Raw genomic sequence first — 14,852 nt, 5'->3', positions numbered from 1 at the left:
GATGCCAAGTCCTTTAATAACCCAATCATGGAAGTGACATCCCTCCTGCCACGTTGCTATTTGTTAGAATTGACTCAAAATATCCAGCACAAGCTCAAGGGAAGAGGATTATATAATAGCATGAATATCAAGAAGATGGGGTCAGTGGGGGCCATCTCAGAGGCTGCATACTATAAACATATACACAGAAAAACACACTATGTATGAGTATAAGCCTTCATGAATCATCACTGCATGGACACAACTGTGTAACTGTCCTATAGACCAGGGTATGGAGCATTAGCAGCACTTCAAAAGGCTCTTCTATCTTTCCAACCAGTCAATCTCCACTCCTTTCGCAAAGAGGACCACTATCCTGGTTTATGATAGTTTAGATGTTTTACCTTTACTGAATTTTACAAAAATGAAATCACACTGTAGTATTCATATCCCATTTCCTTCAATCATGTGAGATTTAACCACATTTTTTGTATGTTGCAGTACTTCATTTATAATACTATATAGTATTCTTCTGAATTACTATGCCACAATGTATTTATTATGTTGATGGATGCTTTTTTTTTAAGCTATTATGAACAGTGCTATGAGCATTCTTTTTTTCCTTTTTTTTTAATTTGACAGACAGAGATCACAAGTAGGCAGAAAGGCAGGCAGAGAGAGAGGGGGAAGCAGGCTCCCCGCTGAGCAGAGAGCCCAGGACCCTGGGATCATGACCTGAGCCGAAGGCAGAGGCTTTAACCCACTGAGCCACCCAGGCGCCCCACTATGAGCATTTTTTTATGTGCCTTTTGTTTCCCAAATATATGTACTTATATTTCTGATGAGTATATACCTAGGATTGAATTACTGGGATCCAGGGTATAAGTGCAATCAGCTTTAGTAAATTCTTAGTTTTCCAAAGTGGTTGTATCAGTTTATATTCCCACAGGAATATATAAAGGCTCTATATCCTTTCAGGCATTTGGGTAGATGTATACTAGGATGTCATGGTGGTTTTCATTTACATTTCCTGAGTGACTAATAAATAAGGTGAGTACCTTTATACTTCTTGACCATTTAAATATCTTCTGAAGTGCCTGTTCAGGTCTTTTAATCAATTTTCTATTTTTCTTAAAGATTTGTACAAGTTTTGTATATAATTGATAGATGTTTTTTCTTGGTGTTGTGTTTTATACTACAAATATCTTCTGGTCTGAGGCTTGCTTTTTCACTCTTAATGGTGAATCTGATGAACAAAAGTCTTGAATTTTAATGTATTCAAATGCATTTATCTTTCCCTTTATAGTTAATACCACATTATACTTAAGAAATCTCTGCCTGTCTCAAGGTTATGAAGATATTCTATCACATCTCTAAGAAGAACAATTCTTTTATCTTTACATTAATATCTATATTTCCCTGGATTTTAATTTTTTGTTATGGTGGCAAGTAGGGGTCCATATGGATATCCAGCTAATTATATATTTATTGAAAAGACTTACTGTACTGCCTTATCACTGTTAATCATAAATGAGTGACTTTATGTCTGGGTCTGTTGTTGGACTATTATGTCTCACCAGTCAGTCTATTTGTTTTGCACTGATTCTAAGTTGTCTTAATTACTGTAACTTTGTAAGAAGTCTTAATATCTAGTAAAGTCAAGTCATCCAACATTATTTTCTCTAATTCTTTTAATTAATATTAGTATTTTGCATTCCACTTAAATATTTAAAATCAGCTTTATCAGTACACACACACACACACACACACACACACACACACACACCATACTGGGCTTTAATTGGAACTCCATTGAATATACAGATCACAGTTTGGGGAGAGTTGATGTCTTTAAAATATTGAGTCTTCCATCCATGAACATGGTATATTCTTCCATTTATTTAGGTCTTTATTAGTTTCTCCCAATAATGTTTTATACCTTCCTGTGTAGACTCCTTGTATATCTTTTATTATTTTATTCATAGAGAGAGGGAACACAAGCAGGAGGAGTGGGAGAGGAGTGGGAGAGGGAAAAGCAGGCTTCCCACCGAGCAGGGAGCCTGATGTGGGGTTTCATCCCAGGACCTTGGGATCATGACCTGAGTTGAAGGCAGATGCTTAACCAACTGAGCCCCCCAGGCACCCCTTAATTTTTTATTCTGACTAATTTCTGACTGAGAAAAATTGCAAGGATAGTGTGAAGAATTTTCATATATCCTTCACCTAGATTTCCCAAATGTTAGCATTTTACCACATTTTCTTTATCTTTTTCTTTCTATTTAAATATGTATTTTTTCCTGAATTGTTTAATAAGTTGCAGACATCATTCACCTTTATCCCTATACTTCCTAAGAACAAGAAAATTCTCTTACATCACAAATAATCAGAAACCGGAAATACAAAGTTTTTATGGCTATCTAATTTACACCTTGTTTAGATTTTACCACTTGTCACAATAATTTCCTTTATACAAAGAAAAACATTTTGTTTTTTTTATTATTATTTGATGTGTTCACTTGTGTATCTCTATAGTGGGAGAGGAGTGGGATCTAGATTATTTAATCTAGATTATTTCCTTAATCTTTCCTTGTCATTCATGACTGACATCTTTGAAGAATACAGGATAGTTATTTTCTAGAATGTATCTCAATTTGGGTTTGTCTGATATTTTTCATGAATAGATTCAGGTTATACATAATGAGAGTAATACCATAGAAGTGACAGGGTGTTTTCTCTGCTTCTGATTATGTGTCTTATGATACTGATCCATCCAGTTGCTGGTAATGTTAACTTTGGTCCCTTTTTCTTTTTAAAATTATTTATTTTTAAAAAATTTTATTTTTAAGTAATCTCTTTACCCAATGTGGGGCTTAAACCCACAACCCTGAGATTAAGAGTTGTATGCTCTGCCAATTGAGTCAGCCAATTGATCCCTTGATTAAGGAAGTGTCTGTCAAGTTTCTCCACTGTAAAATTATTATTTTATCCCTTATAATTAATGTTTCATGGGGAGACACTTTGAGACTATATAAATATCCTCTTATTCCTCTAATTTTTACCCACTAGTTTTAGCATCCAAATGAAATAAATATTTGCATATTCACCTTGTACTTAGTGAACATGCTGAATTTATTTACTAATCCTAATAGTTTAATTTTAGATTCTTTTGGATTTTCTACATACAGTCATGCCATATAGTTTTATTTCTTCCTTTCCAACCAGTTGTTTTTCTTGCCTTACTGCACTAGTTAGGACATATACTGTTAAACAGCAGGGGAAATAATGAGCATAATATATTGCCCCCGATCTCAGGTAAAAGGATTTCAGGGCTTCAAAACTTAGTATGATTTTGCTATGACAGTTTATAGAAATCTTTGTCATTTTAGTGAAGTCCCCTTCTAATACACATTTTCTAATGGTTGTTCCCCCTTACCCATTATGAGTAGGCTTTTAATTTTATCATGTGGCTTTTCTGTGTCTCCTAAAGTAAAACCAACCTTGCTTATAATATATTCTCTTTTTAATTAATTTTTTAAAAAATTTTTGAAGATTTTATTTGGCAGAGAGAGACACAGTGAGAGAGGGAAAACAAGCAGGGTGCATGGAAGAGGAGGAAGCAGCCTTCCTGCTGAGCAGGGAGTCTAATGTGGGGCTCAATCCCAGGACCCTGGGATCAAGACCTGAGCTGAAGGCAGATGCTTAACGAATGGGCCACCCAGGCGCTCCCTCTTTTTTATTTTTTTTAAGAGAGAGCATGTGTGCAAGTTGGGGGGAATGTAGGGGGAGGAGGAGACAGGGAAAGAGAATCCCAAGCAGGCTCCGCACCCAGCACAGGACAGTATCATGACCCTGAGAGTATGATCCAAGCTGAAACCAAGAGTTGAAAGCTTAATAGACTGAGCCACCCAGGCATCCCACTCTCTTTTTTAATACATTGTTAGATTCAATTTGGTAAGTTTTAAGAATTTTGCATTCTTATCATAAGAGATACTGATTTATAATTGGCTTTTCTTATAATGCCCTTGTCAGATTTTGGGATCAAGGGTATGGTGTCTTCATTAAGAGTTGGGAAATGTGGGGCACCTGGGTGGCTCAGTGGGTTAAAGCCTCTGCCTTCGGCTGAGGTCATGGTCCCAGGGTCCTGGGATTGAGCCCCGTATTGGGCTCTCTGCTCAGCGGGGACCCTGCTTCCTCCTCTCTCTCTCTCTGCCTGCCTGCCTACTTGTGATCTCTGTCTGTCAAAGAAATAAATAAATAATCTTTAAAAAAGAAAAAAGAGAGTTGGGAAATGTGATTCTTTTTATATTCTGTGGAAAAGTTTATGTGGATTGATGTTTCTTCTTCCTTAAACATACAGTAGCATTCACAGTGAAGCCATCTAAGCCTGGTGTTCCTTTGTTTAAAGTCCTTAATTACAAATTAACTTTAATATACATAGTACTATTCATATTTACTATTTTCTCTTTTGTCAGTTTTGGTAAGTTGTATTTTTCTAGGAATTTGTCCATTTCATCTGAGTTGTCAAATTTATTAGCAAAAAGTTGTTCATAATATCTTCTTATCTCAATGCCTATAAGATCTATAATGATGTCCCATAGTTTGTTGTGTCTTGCTAATTGTTGGTGAGAATGTGGCACCTGAAAGGCAATTTTTTTGATTTTACAGAATAAATGACAAAATGATGTCCCAAATTCTCAATGTCATATAAAAGGCAAGGAGAAGTAGGTCCATACACAATAGAAATTTTCCTAAGATTTTTCTAAGGATTTTCCTAAGATTTTCCTAAGATTTTCCAAGATTTTTCTCTGTATTTAGAGATACTTTTCCAGTCTGGAAACAGAAATGCTACTGCCAGCAGAACATGCTACTGTTCCAGGTTTTTTTTTCTTTTTCTTTTCTTTCTTTCTTTCTTTTGTTTTTTTTTAAATAAATAGCCCTAGGTGCTAGAGGTTTGGTGTTCCCTTCCCAGTTCTGACCCTGACCAGCCCAATCACCTTGCAGGTATCATTTCCTTCTCTGAATCTCCAATGCCTCATATGTGAAGTGGGATGACAGATGAGATAATTTTGTGCCTTTTTTTTTTTTTTTTTTTTAAGTAAACTCTACCCCTAACATGAAGCTTGAAATCACAAGCCCGGGAGCAAGGCCTACCTTGCTCTACCAACTGAGCCAGCCAGGTGCCCTGCAAATGGTTATTTTTAAAGGGTGGTTAGTACATAAAAGGCTGTTGCTGGGACCAACTCAGTGCAACAACACTTGACAGTTTAAGACTAATTAGGACTGTGAATCATATTTGTTATGCACTGTACAGTTTCAAAGTATTTTCACTTACATTATCTCATTTGTTCTTTCATATATTTCCCTTCAAAATAAAACAGACAAGCATTTTGATCTATATGAATAGGCTCCCTCAGGCCTTTACAGCTCGAAGCATGCTGATCGCCCAGACCCAGCAAACTCATGTTCACTTTTTGATATTATTTAAAACATCATCTACTTTGTAAACCTTCTATTAATGTTTCCCTTGGAAGCAGAATTAGGCTTTTTTATTATCTGTTGTACAACATTTTGTTACATAACTATTTAGAACAGTCTATATCACTGATCAAGAATTACTGTTGTATCTCTTTCCCCCTACCCCCCGCCCCGCGCCAGATTTTGACCTTGGGAACAGACACTGCATCTTACTCACTTCTGAATCATCAAATGTTTGCTACAAAGCAGGCTAAATGCTTGTTGAATGAGTAAACTATACATTGTATTGCGATGAGAAAAAAGGCTTTTTATCTCCCTGTGTAAAAGCCTACATAATCTGAGCTCTTGTTGTCCCTGACTTCATTATCATATTCTCCAGTCTCTGCTGTTCCTCAGATATGCCAAATACACCTTTATGTCAAGGTCTTTGCTGGTCTCTTTGCCTGGAATATTCTTTCCTTATTTCCTTGTTTCAATTCCTTTAGGTTTTGGCTCTAGTGGCACCTTTTCATGATGGACTTCTCCATAAAAAATACCCTATAGGGACGCCTGGGTGGCTCAGTTGGTTGGACGACTGCCTTCGGCTCAGGTCATGATCCTGGAGTCCCGGGATCGAGTCCCACATCAGGCTCCCAGCTCCATGGGGAGTCTGCTTTGCTCTCTGACCTTCTCCTCGCTCATGCTCACTCTCACTGTCTCTCTCTCAAATAAATAAATAAAATCTTAAAAAAAAATACCCTATAAAAAATAACAATGCTTCTCTCCTGCATCAGCATACTTTTTTTTTTTTTTTTTAAAGATTTTATTTATTTGTCAGAGAGAGAGAGTGAACAAGCAGGGGGAGTGGCAGGCAGAGAGAGAAGCAGGCTCCCCGCTGATCAGGGAGCCTGATGGAGTACTTGATCCCAGGAACCCCGGGGATCATGACCTGAGCCAAAGGCAGACGCTTGACTGACTGAGACACCCAGGCATCCCCTACACCAGCATTCTGTCCTTATCTATCATTATTTTTCCCTGTAGCATTTATCACTTGACAGATACATATTACTCTATGTTTTTAGTTTTCTGTCTTCTCCCACTAGAATATAAACTTCATAAAGGCAGGGACTTTGTTAAATTGCTCTATCTCCAGCACCTGGAACAGTACCTGGCACCTACTGGGATTAAACAAATATTTGCTGAATGAATGCAATACATTAAAACAATGTTAATAAATCTGAGAAATGACAACAGTGGTCACTTGGCTTCTAGATGATTTAGTCCTTTTTAATTCTTATCCAAAAATACTCAAACAGAGTGAATACTAGTATAGTAAAAAGACTGTTATTCTAAGAATCAGAATTAATTCAGCCCTTCAATAAATAATTATTCTGGATACTCTACTAGATACTTGGAATAAGTATGATCCTAGCAGCTCAAAATTAGAAGACATGTGTTTTTATTTTGGTTTGGTCTTGATTTTTTGAACAGGGGCCACACTAATCTTCTTTGTATTTTAGTATAGATGCTACTGAATTGAACACAGAAGACATGGGTTTCAATCCTAGTTCCATCACAGCAACCAACCCAGAGACTCTGGCTAAGGCATGTTTAATTTCACCATGCTCCACCTACCCCCCTCCCCCATTTCCTTACTACAAACTAAAAATACCTACATTGTCTATTCCAAGAATTGTGAGTCATGAGGTAATATGTAAATATACATTGTAAATTATAAAGCCTTATACAAATGTAAAAGAATCAAGTATCTCTAAAATGTACATGAGAGATATTTAGGAAATGAAGTATAGAAAAATTCTAAGTGAGAAAAGTTCCAAAGATCTCTATTTAAGTAAATTAAAACAATTATAGTTAATAATCATAAATATAAAAATATAAATTATAAATTTGGAAATACTGTTTCCCTAGTCTGACAATTCTGACATTAGAAGATATAATAATTGACTACAAGATATAAAATCTTGTTCATAATCTAAAATTTATAGGTTATGGACATTAATAGATGGATTGTAGCCGTACTTACCCTATAGGTAAAAACTGATGCAGAATAAGATCAAGCTTTTTCTGTTCTTGCCAGAAATGTCTAAAGACCAAGGGTATCCATGGAATGATAGCTGTGGGACGAATTACGAAGGCAAGTGCCACCAGGGACGAGTACTTGACACTATAAGCAAGGAAAATGTATTATCAAGAAACTAGGAAATGAGTGTAGAATTTATGCTGTGATATAACATTTTTTTTTCCTAATGAGAGCATTTTCATTTTGGTATAGATATGTAAAGTTGGGTAAGGTACTTACACTTTTTGACTCTTAATTTTCCTCCTCCATAAGAAGAGGTAATATCTAAGGTCTTTTTCAGCTCTAATAGCCCATTCTAGTATTTGAAATTAAGTTATTCTATGTCTTAATGCTAGTCTTTAGCCATACGACTCTGCCAATTGCTTTCCTGATGGAAAATTACCAAGCCTCTCCTAAGGAGATTAAAGGAAATCACACAAAACCATTCTCTAATTAAAAAAAAAAAGAATAAATGCATTTAAGGAAATACTAGGATTTAGGCAGTGTTGGGCTTCTTAGTACCTACAATTTTGTTTTGAAAGTAAACTGCTAATTTTATGCAAATAGAAGGTCTATACGTATAAATGATTAAAAGCCTATCATACAAACCTCTAAGATCATGGATAAAAATGTAGATTTTTACTATTAGGGCTTGCCTCAATAAATGGCTAAAGAAGACTAATAATTTAATCATAAGGACAACATACAGTAGATTATCACATGGAAATAGTGGTAGTTCTGCTAAAAACTGAAGGCAAGCAAAATAAAACTTTATGGTACCATTTTATATCTATTAACTAATAAAGAGCTATAGATGCATTTCTAATGTTGGTGAGGATATAAGAGCAGAGATTCCATTCAAATGCTTACAGAGACCACACAAGTAATAAAAATGAATGATATAGACTGTGGGGAGGTTCTGATATTGTCATGAAGGAATCTTGGCCCAAGATGTTGCTGGGCCTCTCATTTTTTCAAGAGAAACTAGAAACCAAGGTTTTTATGTAAGATCTCCCAATTTTTAAAAATCTTCGCCAAGTTTCTTCAGAAAACAAAAATTCTTATGCAGGTGAAATAAAACATATTCGTAGGTTGATCTGATTTGCTTGCATCCTAATTGCTACTTCTGCTATAGAGAAACTATTGAGAGGACACCCAAGTGTATACTTCCAGTCCTAACCTCACTCCAAACTTCCAGACTTGGATTTCTTACTCTTTTCTGAATATTTCTACATAGATTGCTACTGGCACTCAAAATCAAAGCACCTGAAACAAGCCCCAAACCTTCCCTGAAACTTCAGTGTCTAATATTTATAGCATCACTCCGTTTCTCAGTCTTAAAATTGTAAAGTCCCTCAAACAGCAACATCTCACCCCACACATCCACCTTGTTTCCTTCCCAGTCCCATCATTTTACATTAAGTCACTTGTCTGGAATATTTTAAAAGTTGTTGTCTTACTTTTTTGTGTGTTGCCCCCAAATAATCCTTTATTTCGTATCATTGTCATCAACAACACTTACTAAGCACTTACTTTATAAGAGGCCCTCTGCTATATATACTTTATATAGATTTTCATTTAATTGTGAAGAGAGATGTTTTATTGTTACCATTTTACAGAAATCAATGCTTATATATTTTCCGTCCATCCTTACATCTTTCATTTATAAAATTTTTAAAGACTTTTTCAAAATCTCATATATTCTAAGTCCAGGAATAGTACCTGTCATGTTTATCCAGGGAAGAATGCTTTTACCGCAGTTGCCTGTGCTATGTGACCCTCTCTTCCTGACTGAACACAGGCAGCCAAGCTAAATCTAGCCAGTGTGAAACTATAGGGATGATGACATTTAACAGACCTAATCAGATTTTCTTAAATTAAATGCAAAATAGAAAAAGTTGGTCAACTGGTAGTGAGGACAGAAACGGAGACTAGCTGAGCCTTAAAATCAGACAACCAAAACAAATTCACAGACTGGGCTATAAAGGCACAACAGAACAGACTTTTTCCCAAAACTGCCATAATTCATTCATTTCATTTATGTGGCTGAGATACTCTATAATTTTCTACTAGGCCTGGCCACAAGGTACCTCTTTTCCTTATTTTTACTTTCAGCCCTACAATAAGGCTCTCATCATATAGGTAAAATTAAGTGAATGCCTATTCTTTTTTTTTTTTTTAAAGATTTTATTTATTTATTTGACAGACAGAGATCACAAGTAGGCAGAGAGGCAGGCAGAGAGAGAGGAGGAAGCAGGCTCCCCGCTGAGCAGAGAGCCCAATGTGGGGCTCGATCCCAGGACCCCGAGATCATGACCTGAGCCAAAGGCAGCAGCTTAACCCACTGAGCCACCCGGGCGCCCCTGAATGCCTATTCTTGCAGTCAGGAGTCTTAATGCTGAAATGATCTTACTTGAGTTGATTCTCCCAACAACCTTTTTCTATAGGAAGAATGGATTCTTAAATAGACCAAATTCTGGCTTTCTCCCTTTCATTATATTCTCCCTTTCATTTCATTATATTTCTCCCTTTCATTATATTCTAAATACTGGTACTGCAAGGGAATGCTTTCTTACTCAGATTTGATTATATCATGCTTTCAAAAGCCTTCAGTGGTTCCTTACAACCTACAGAATCAAGTCCAAGCTCTGGAGAAGGGCAAAGTCCCATTCCAGCCTCATCCTTTATTCTTCCCTTCTCCCATGCTTCCAGCCATGTGTATGGTAGAAGGGACAACCTGCCCACAACAAAATGAAGCCCTTCTACAGCTCTGTGTTTTTGCTCATGTTGGTTGTTCCATTTGTCTGGTATTTGCTTCCCCAGTTTATATAAATCCAAATCAGTCCATATATTTTCTTTAATTTACTTTTTAAAACTTAAGTATAGTGGATATATAGTATTGTTATTGGTTTCAAGTGTACAATATAGCGATTTGACATTTTTACACATTACAAAATGCTCACCACAAAAACGGTAGTTACCATCTACTACCATACAGAATTATTACAACATTATTGACTATATTCCCAATGCTATACTTTATATCCTCATGACTAATTTATTTTATTTTGAAGATTTTATTTATTCGACAGAGAGAGAGAGAGATCACAAGTAGACAGAGAGGCAGGCAGAGAGACAGGGGGAAAGCAGGCTCCCCGCTGAGCAGAGAGCCCAATGTGGGGCTTGATCCCAGGACCCCGAGATCATGACATGAGCCGAAGGCAGAGGCTTAACCCACTGAGCCACCCAGGCACCCCACTAATTTATTTTATAAATGGAAAACTGTACATCCAAATTTGCCCATCCAATGCATTCCTCCACCCATCAATTTGTTCCCTGTATTTGTGAGTCTGTTTCTGTTAAGATTATTCATTTGTTGTTTTTTAGATTCTACTTTTTTTTAAAGATATTATTTATTTATTTGACAGACAGAGATTACAAGTAGGCAGAGAGGCAGTCAGAGAGAGGAAGAAGCAGGCTCCCTGCTGAGCAGAGCCCGATGTGGGGCTCTATCCAAGGACCCTGGGATCATGACCTGAGACTTTAACCCACTGAGCCACCCAGGTTCCCCTAGATTCTACTTTTAAGTGAAATTATATGGTATTTATCTTTCTCAGGCTTATCTAATATCCTCTAGGTCCATCCATGTTTTTGGAAAATGGCAAGATTTCATTCTTTTTTTTTTTTTTTAAGATTTTATTTAAAGATTTCATTCTTTTTATGGCTGAGTAATAATCCACTCTGTGTGTGTGTGTGTATACAAACCTTCTTTATCTGTTCATCTATTGATGGATACTTCGGTTGCTTCCGTATCTTGCCTATTATAATTATTTATAATAATAATATATAATTTATAATAATTGCTGCAGTAAACATAGGAGTGCATATTAGTGTTTGCCTTTTCAAGATTTTATTTATTTCTGAGAGAGAGAGAGAGAGAGAGCATGAGCATAAGCAAGTGGAGAAGCAGGTTCCCCACTGAACAACGAGTACAAATCAGGATTTGATCCCAGGACCCTGGAATCTGAAGGCAGATGCTTAACTGACTGAGCCACCCAGGTGGCTAAAATGGATTTTGCATTTTCTTTGGATAATAACCAGACACATTGCTGGATCATACATATGGTATTTCTGTTAGTCAACACTTGTAATTTTTTGTCTGTTTGGTAATAGCTATTCTGATAGGTGTGAGGTGATATCTCATTTTGATTTTGATTTGCATTTATTTCCCTGATTATTAGTGATATTGAGCATTTTTTCATGTGTCTGTTGGACATCTGTAGGTCTTCTTTGGAAAAATCTCTATGTCTGCCCATTTTTTAATTTGATTTTTTAAAATTGTATGAGTTCTTTATGATTTTGGATATTAACCCCTTACTGGGTATATCATTTGCAAACATCTTCTCCCATTCAGTAGTTTGTCTTTACATTTTGTTGATGGTTTGCTGTGTTGCTCACGTAGTCCCAAAAGTTTATATTTACATTTGTTGCCTCTGCCTAGGGAGACAGATCTAAAACAATGTTGCTAAAACTGACATCCAAGAGTTTACCATTGTTTTCTTTTAGGAGTTTTATGGTCTCAGGTCTTACATTTAGGTCTTTATTTGACGTTTATTTTTTGTATATGGGTTGATAAAGTAATCGAGTTTCAGTCTTTTCCATGTAACTGTCCAGCTTATCCATCACCACTTATTAAAAAGACTGTCTTTTCCCCATTGCATATTCTTGTCTATCTTTGTCATAGATTAATTGACCATAGAAGTGTGGATCCAGGGGTGCCTGGGTGGTTCAGTCAGTCAAGCATCTGCCTTTGACTCGGGTCATGATCTCAGGGTTCTGGGATCGAGCCTCACATTGGGCTCCCTGCTCAGTGGGGATTCTGCATCTCCCTCTCTCCATCCCTTCTGCTTATGCCCACTATCTTTTTCTCTCTCGATATAAATAAAATCTTTTTAAAAAGTGTGGGTTTACTTTTGGACTCTATATTGTTCCACTGATCTATGTATTTTAGTGCCCATACATTTCTTTTTTGATTACTATAGCTTTGTAGTATAATTTGAAATCTGGGAGTGATACTTCCTGCATTGTTCTTCTTTCTCAAGATTGTTTTGGCTATTCCGGGTGTTTATGTTGTTTTTGTTTTTCTTGTTCCATACAATTTTAGTATTATTTGTTTTACTTCTGAGAAAAATGCTACTGGTACACTGATAGAGATTTCAATGAATCTGTAGATTGCTTTGGGTAATATGGACATTTTAACAATATTAATTTTCTAATCCACAAATATGGTACATCTTTCCATTTACTTGTGTCGTCTTTAATTTCTTTCATGAATGTTTTACAGATTTTAAGAGTCTTTTTAAGGGTCTTTCACTTCCTTTATTGAATTTATTTATTTATTTATTTATTTATTGAATTTATTCCTAGGTATTTTTAACATACAATTATAAATGGCACAGCTTTCCTAATTTCTCTGACTGCTAGTTTATATAGAAACACAAAGATTTCTGTATATTAATTTTGTATCCTGTAACCTTATTGTGTTAGTTCTAAGTTTTTTTGGTGGGAGTCTTTACAGTTTTCAATATGTAGTATGTTAGCTGTAGAAGTGAGTTTTACTTCTTCCTTACCAATTTGGATGCCTTTTCTTTTTCTCATCTGATTACTATGACAAGACTTCCAGTACTATGTGGAATAATAGTGGCAAGAATGGGCATCCTTGTCTTGTTCCTGACCTTAGATGAAAAGCTTCAAGCTTTTCATCACTGAGTGTGGTTATTAGCTGTGGGTTCATCATTTATGGCCTTTATTATGTTGAGGTATATTCCTTCTGCATCCACTGTTTTGAAAGTTTTACCGTAAATGGATGTCAAATTTTGTCAAATGCTTTATCTGTATCTATTGAGATGATCATATGATTTTTAATCTTATTTTGTTGCATATATCATGTTGATTTGCATGTAACTATCCTTGCATCTCTGGAATAAATTTCACTTGATTATGATCAATGATACCTTTAATGTATTATTGAATTCAGTATGCTAATATTTTATTGAAGATTTTTGAATCGACATTCATTAGAAATACTGGCCTGTAATTTTTTTGGGGGGTAGGGGGTAGTGTCTTTGGTTTTGTTATCAGGGTAATGTTGGCCTTATAATGAATGAATTTAGAAGAGTTCCTTCCTCTTTAATTTTTTGGAATTGTTTGAGAAGGATCTGTATTAACTTCTTTAAAAGTTTTGTAGAATTCATCTGTGATGCCATCTGATCTTGGACTTTTGTTTGTTGGGAGTTTTTTGACTATTGATTCATTTTCATTACTAGTGATCAGTCTGTTCAGATTTTGTTTCTTTCGGATTCAGTCCTGAAAAATTATGTTTCTAAATTTACCCATTTCCTCTACGTTCTCCAATTTGCTGGCATATAATTTTTTTTGTAATAGTCTCTTATAATCCTTTATATTTCTATGGTGTTGGCTATAATTTCTCCATTTCATTTCTGATTTAAGTCGTTTTTTTCCTTGATGAGTAGTCTTGGCTAAAGGTTTTTAAACATTATCTTTTTAAAAAATCAGCTGTTAGTTTCACTGATGTTTTCTTTTCTTTTTTTGGTCTCTATTTCCCCCCACTGGGATCTTCTTATTTTCTTCTACTAACTTTTTTTTTTTCCCTACTAAATTTACACTTGATCTTAGCCAAAAGGCCGAGAAGAAATTTTCCCTACTAAATTTAGATTAGGCTAGATTGTTTGAGATTTTTCTTACTTCTTGAGGTAGGCCTGTTTTGTTACGAATGTCCTTAGAACTTCTTTTGTGTCCTAAAGATTTTCAGATGTTGTATTTCCATTTTCATTAGTCTCATGGTATTTTTTCATTCCTTCTTTGATTTCTATATTGACTGGTTGCTTGTTTAGTAGCATGCTTTTGGCCTTCACTTTTTTCCAGTTTTTTAAAATTGTAATTGATTTCTAGTGTCATACTGTTTTCCGAAACTATGCTAGTAATATTTCAATCTTCTTACATTTATTGAGACTTATTTTTGGCCTAACATGTGATCTGTTCTAGAGAATGTTTCATGTGCACTTCAAAAAAATGTGTATTCTGCTGTTTGGGGGTGAAATATTCTATGTCTGTTAAGCTGATCTGGTTTAATGTGTCATTAAAGGTACTGTTTCCTTATTTTTGTCTGGATGATCTATCCATTGTAGCAAGTGGGGCATTAAAGTCTCCTCCTTCTACTATATTTCTCCTTTTAGGTCTGTTAATATCTTCTTTATATATTTGGGTGCTGCTATGTTGGATACATAAATATTTCCAGTTGTTATATCCTCTTGTTGGA

At 35.6% G+C, this 14,852-nt stretch overlaps 1 protein-coding gene across 4 annotated transcripts in view; it reads right to left on the bottom strand.

Moving 5' to 3' along the window:
• The window catches only part of PIGB (phosphatidylinositol glycan anchor biosynthesis class B), a 41,299-nt gene that overhangs the window by 13,580 nt on the left and 12,867 nt on the right, over positions 1–14,852 (bottom strand). For 3 of the 4 annotated variants that reach the window (XM_013049278.2, XM_013049279.2, XM_045082996.1), the window contains one exon: positions 7,478–7,618. The exons of the other annotated variant lie outside the window; for it this stretch is intronic. In XM_013049278.2, the coding sequence (XP_012904732.2) occupies positions 7,478–7,618 (141 nt within the window). The remainder of the gene's footprint in view (positions 1–7,477; positions 7,619–14,852) is intronic. 4 annotated transcript variants of the gene reach the window in all.

The sequence above is a fragment of the Mustela putorius genome, unplaced genomic scaffold (assembly GCF_011764305.1).
Source record: "Mustela putorius furo isolate JIRA1106 unplaced genomic scaffold, ASM1176430v1.1 tig00000660_pilon_pilon_pilon, whole genome shotgun sequence".
NCBI classification, from domain to species: domain Eukaryota; kingdom Metazoa; phylum Chordata; class Mammalia; order Carnivora; family Mustelidae; genus Mustela; species Mustela putorius.
Note: the sequence above shows the minus strand (reverse complement) of the source record. Positions and strands in the feature narration are given on the sequence as shown.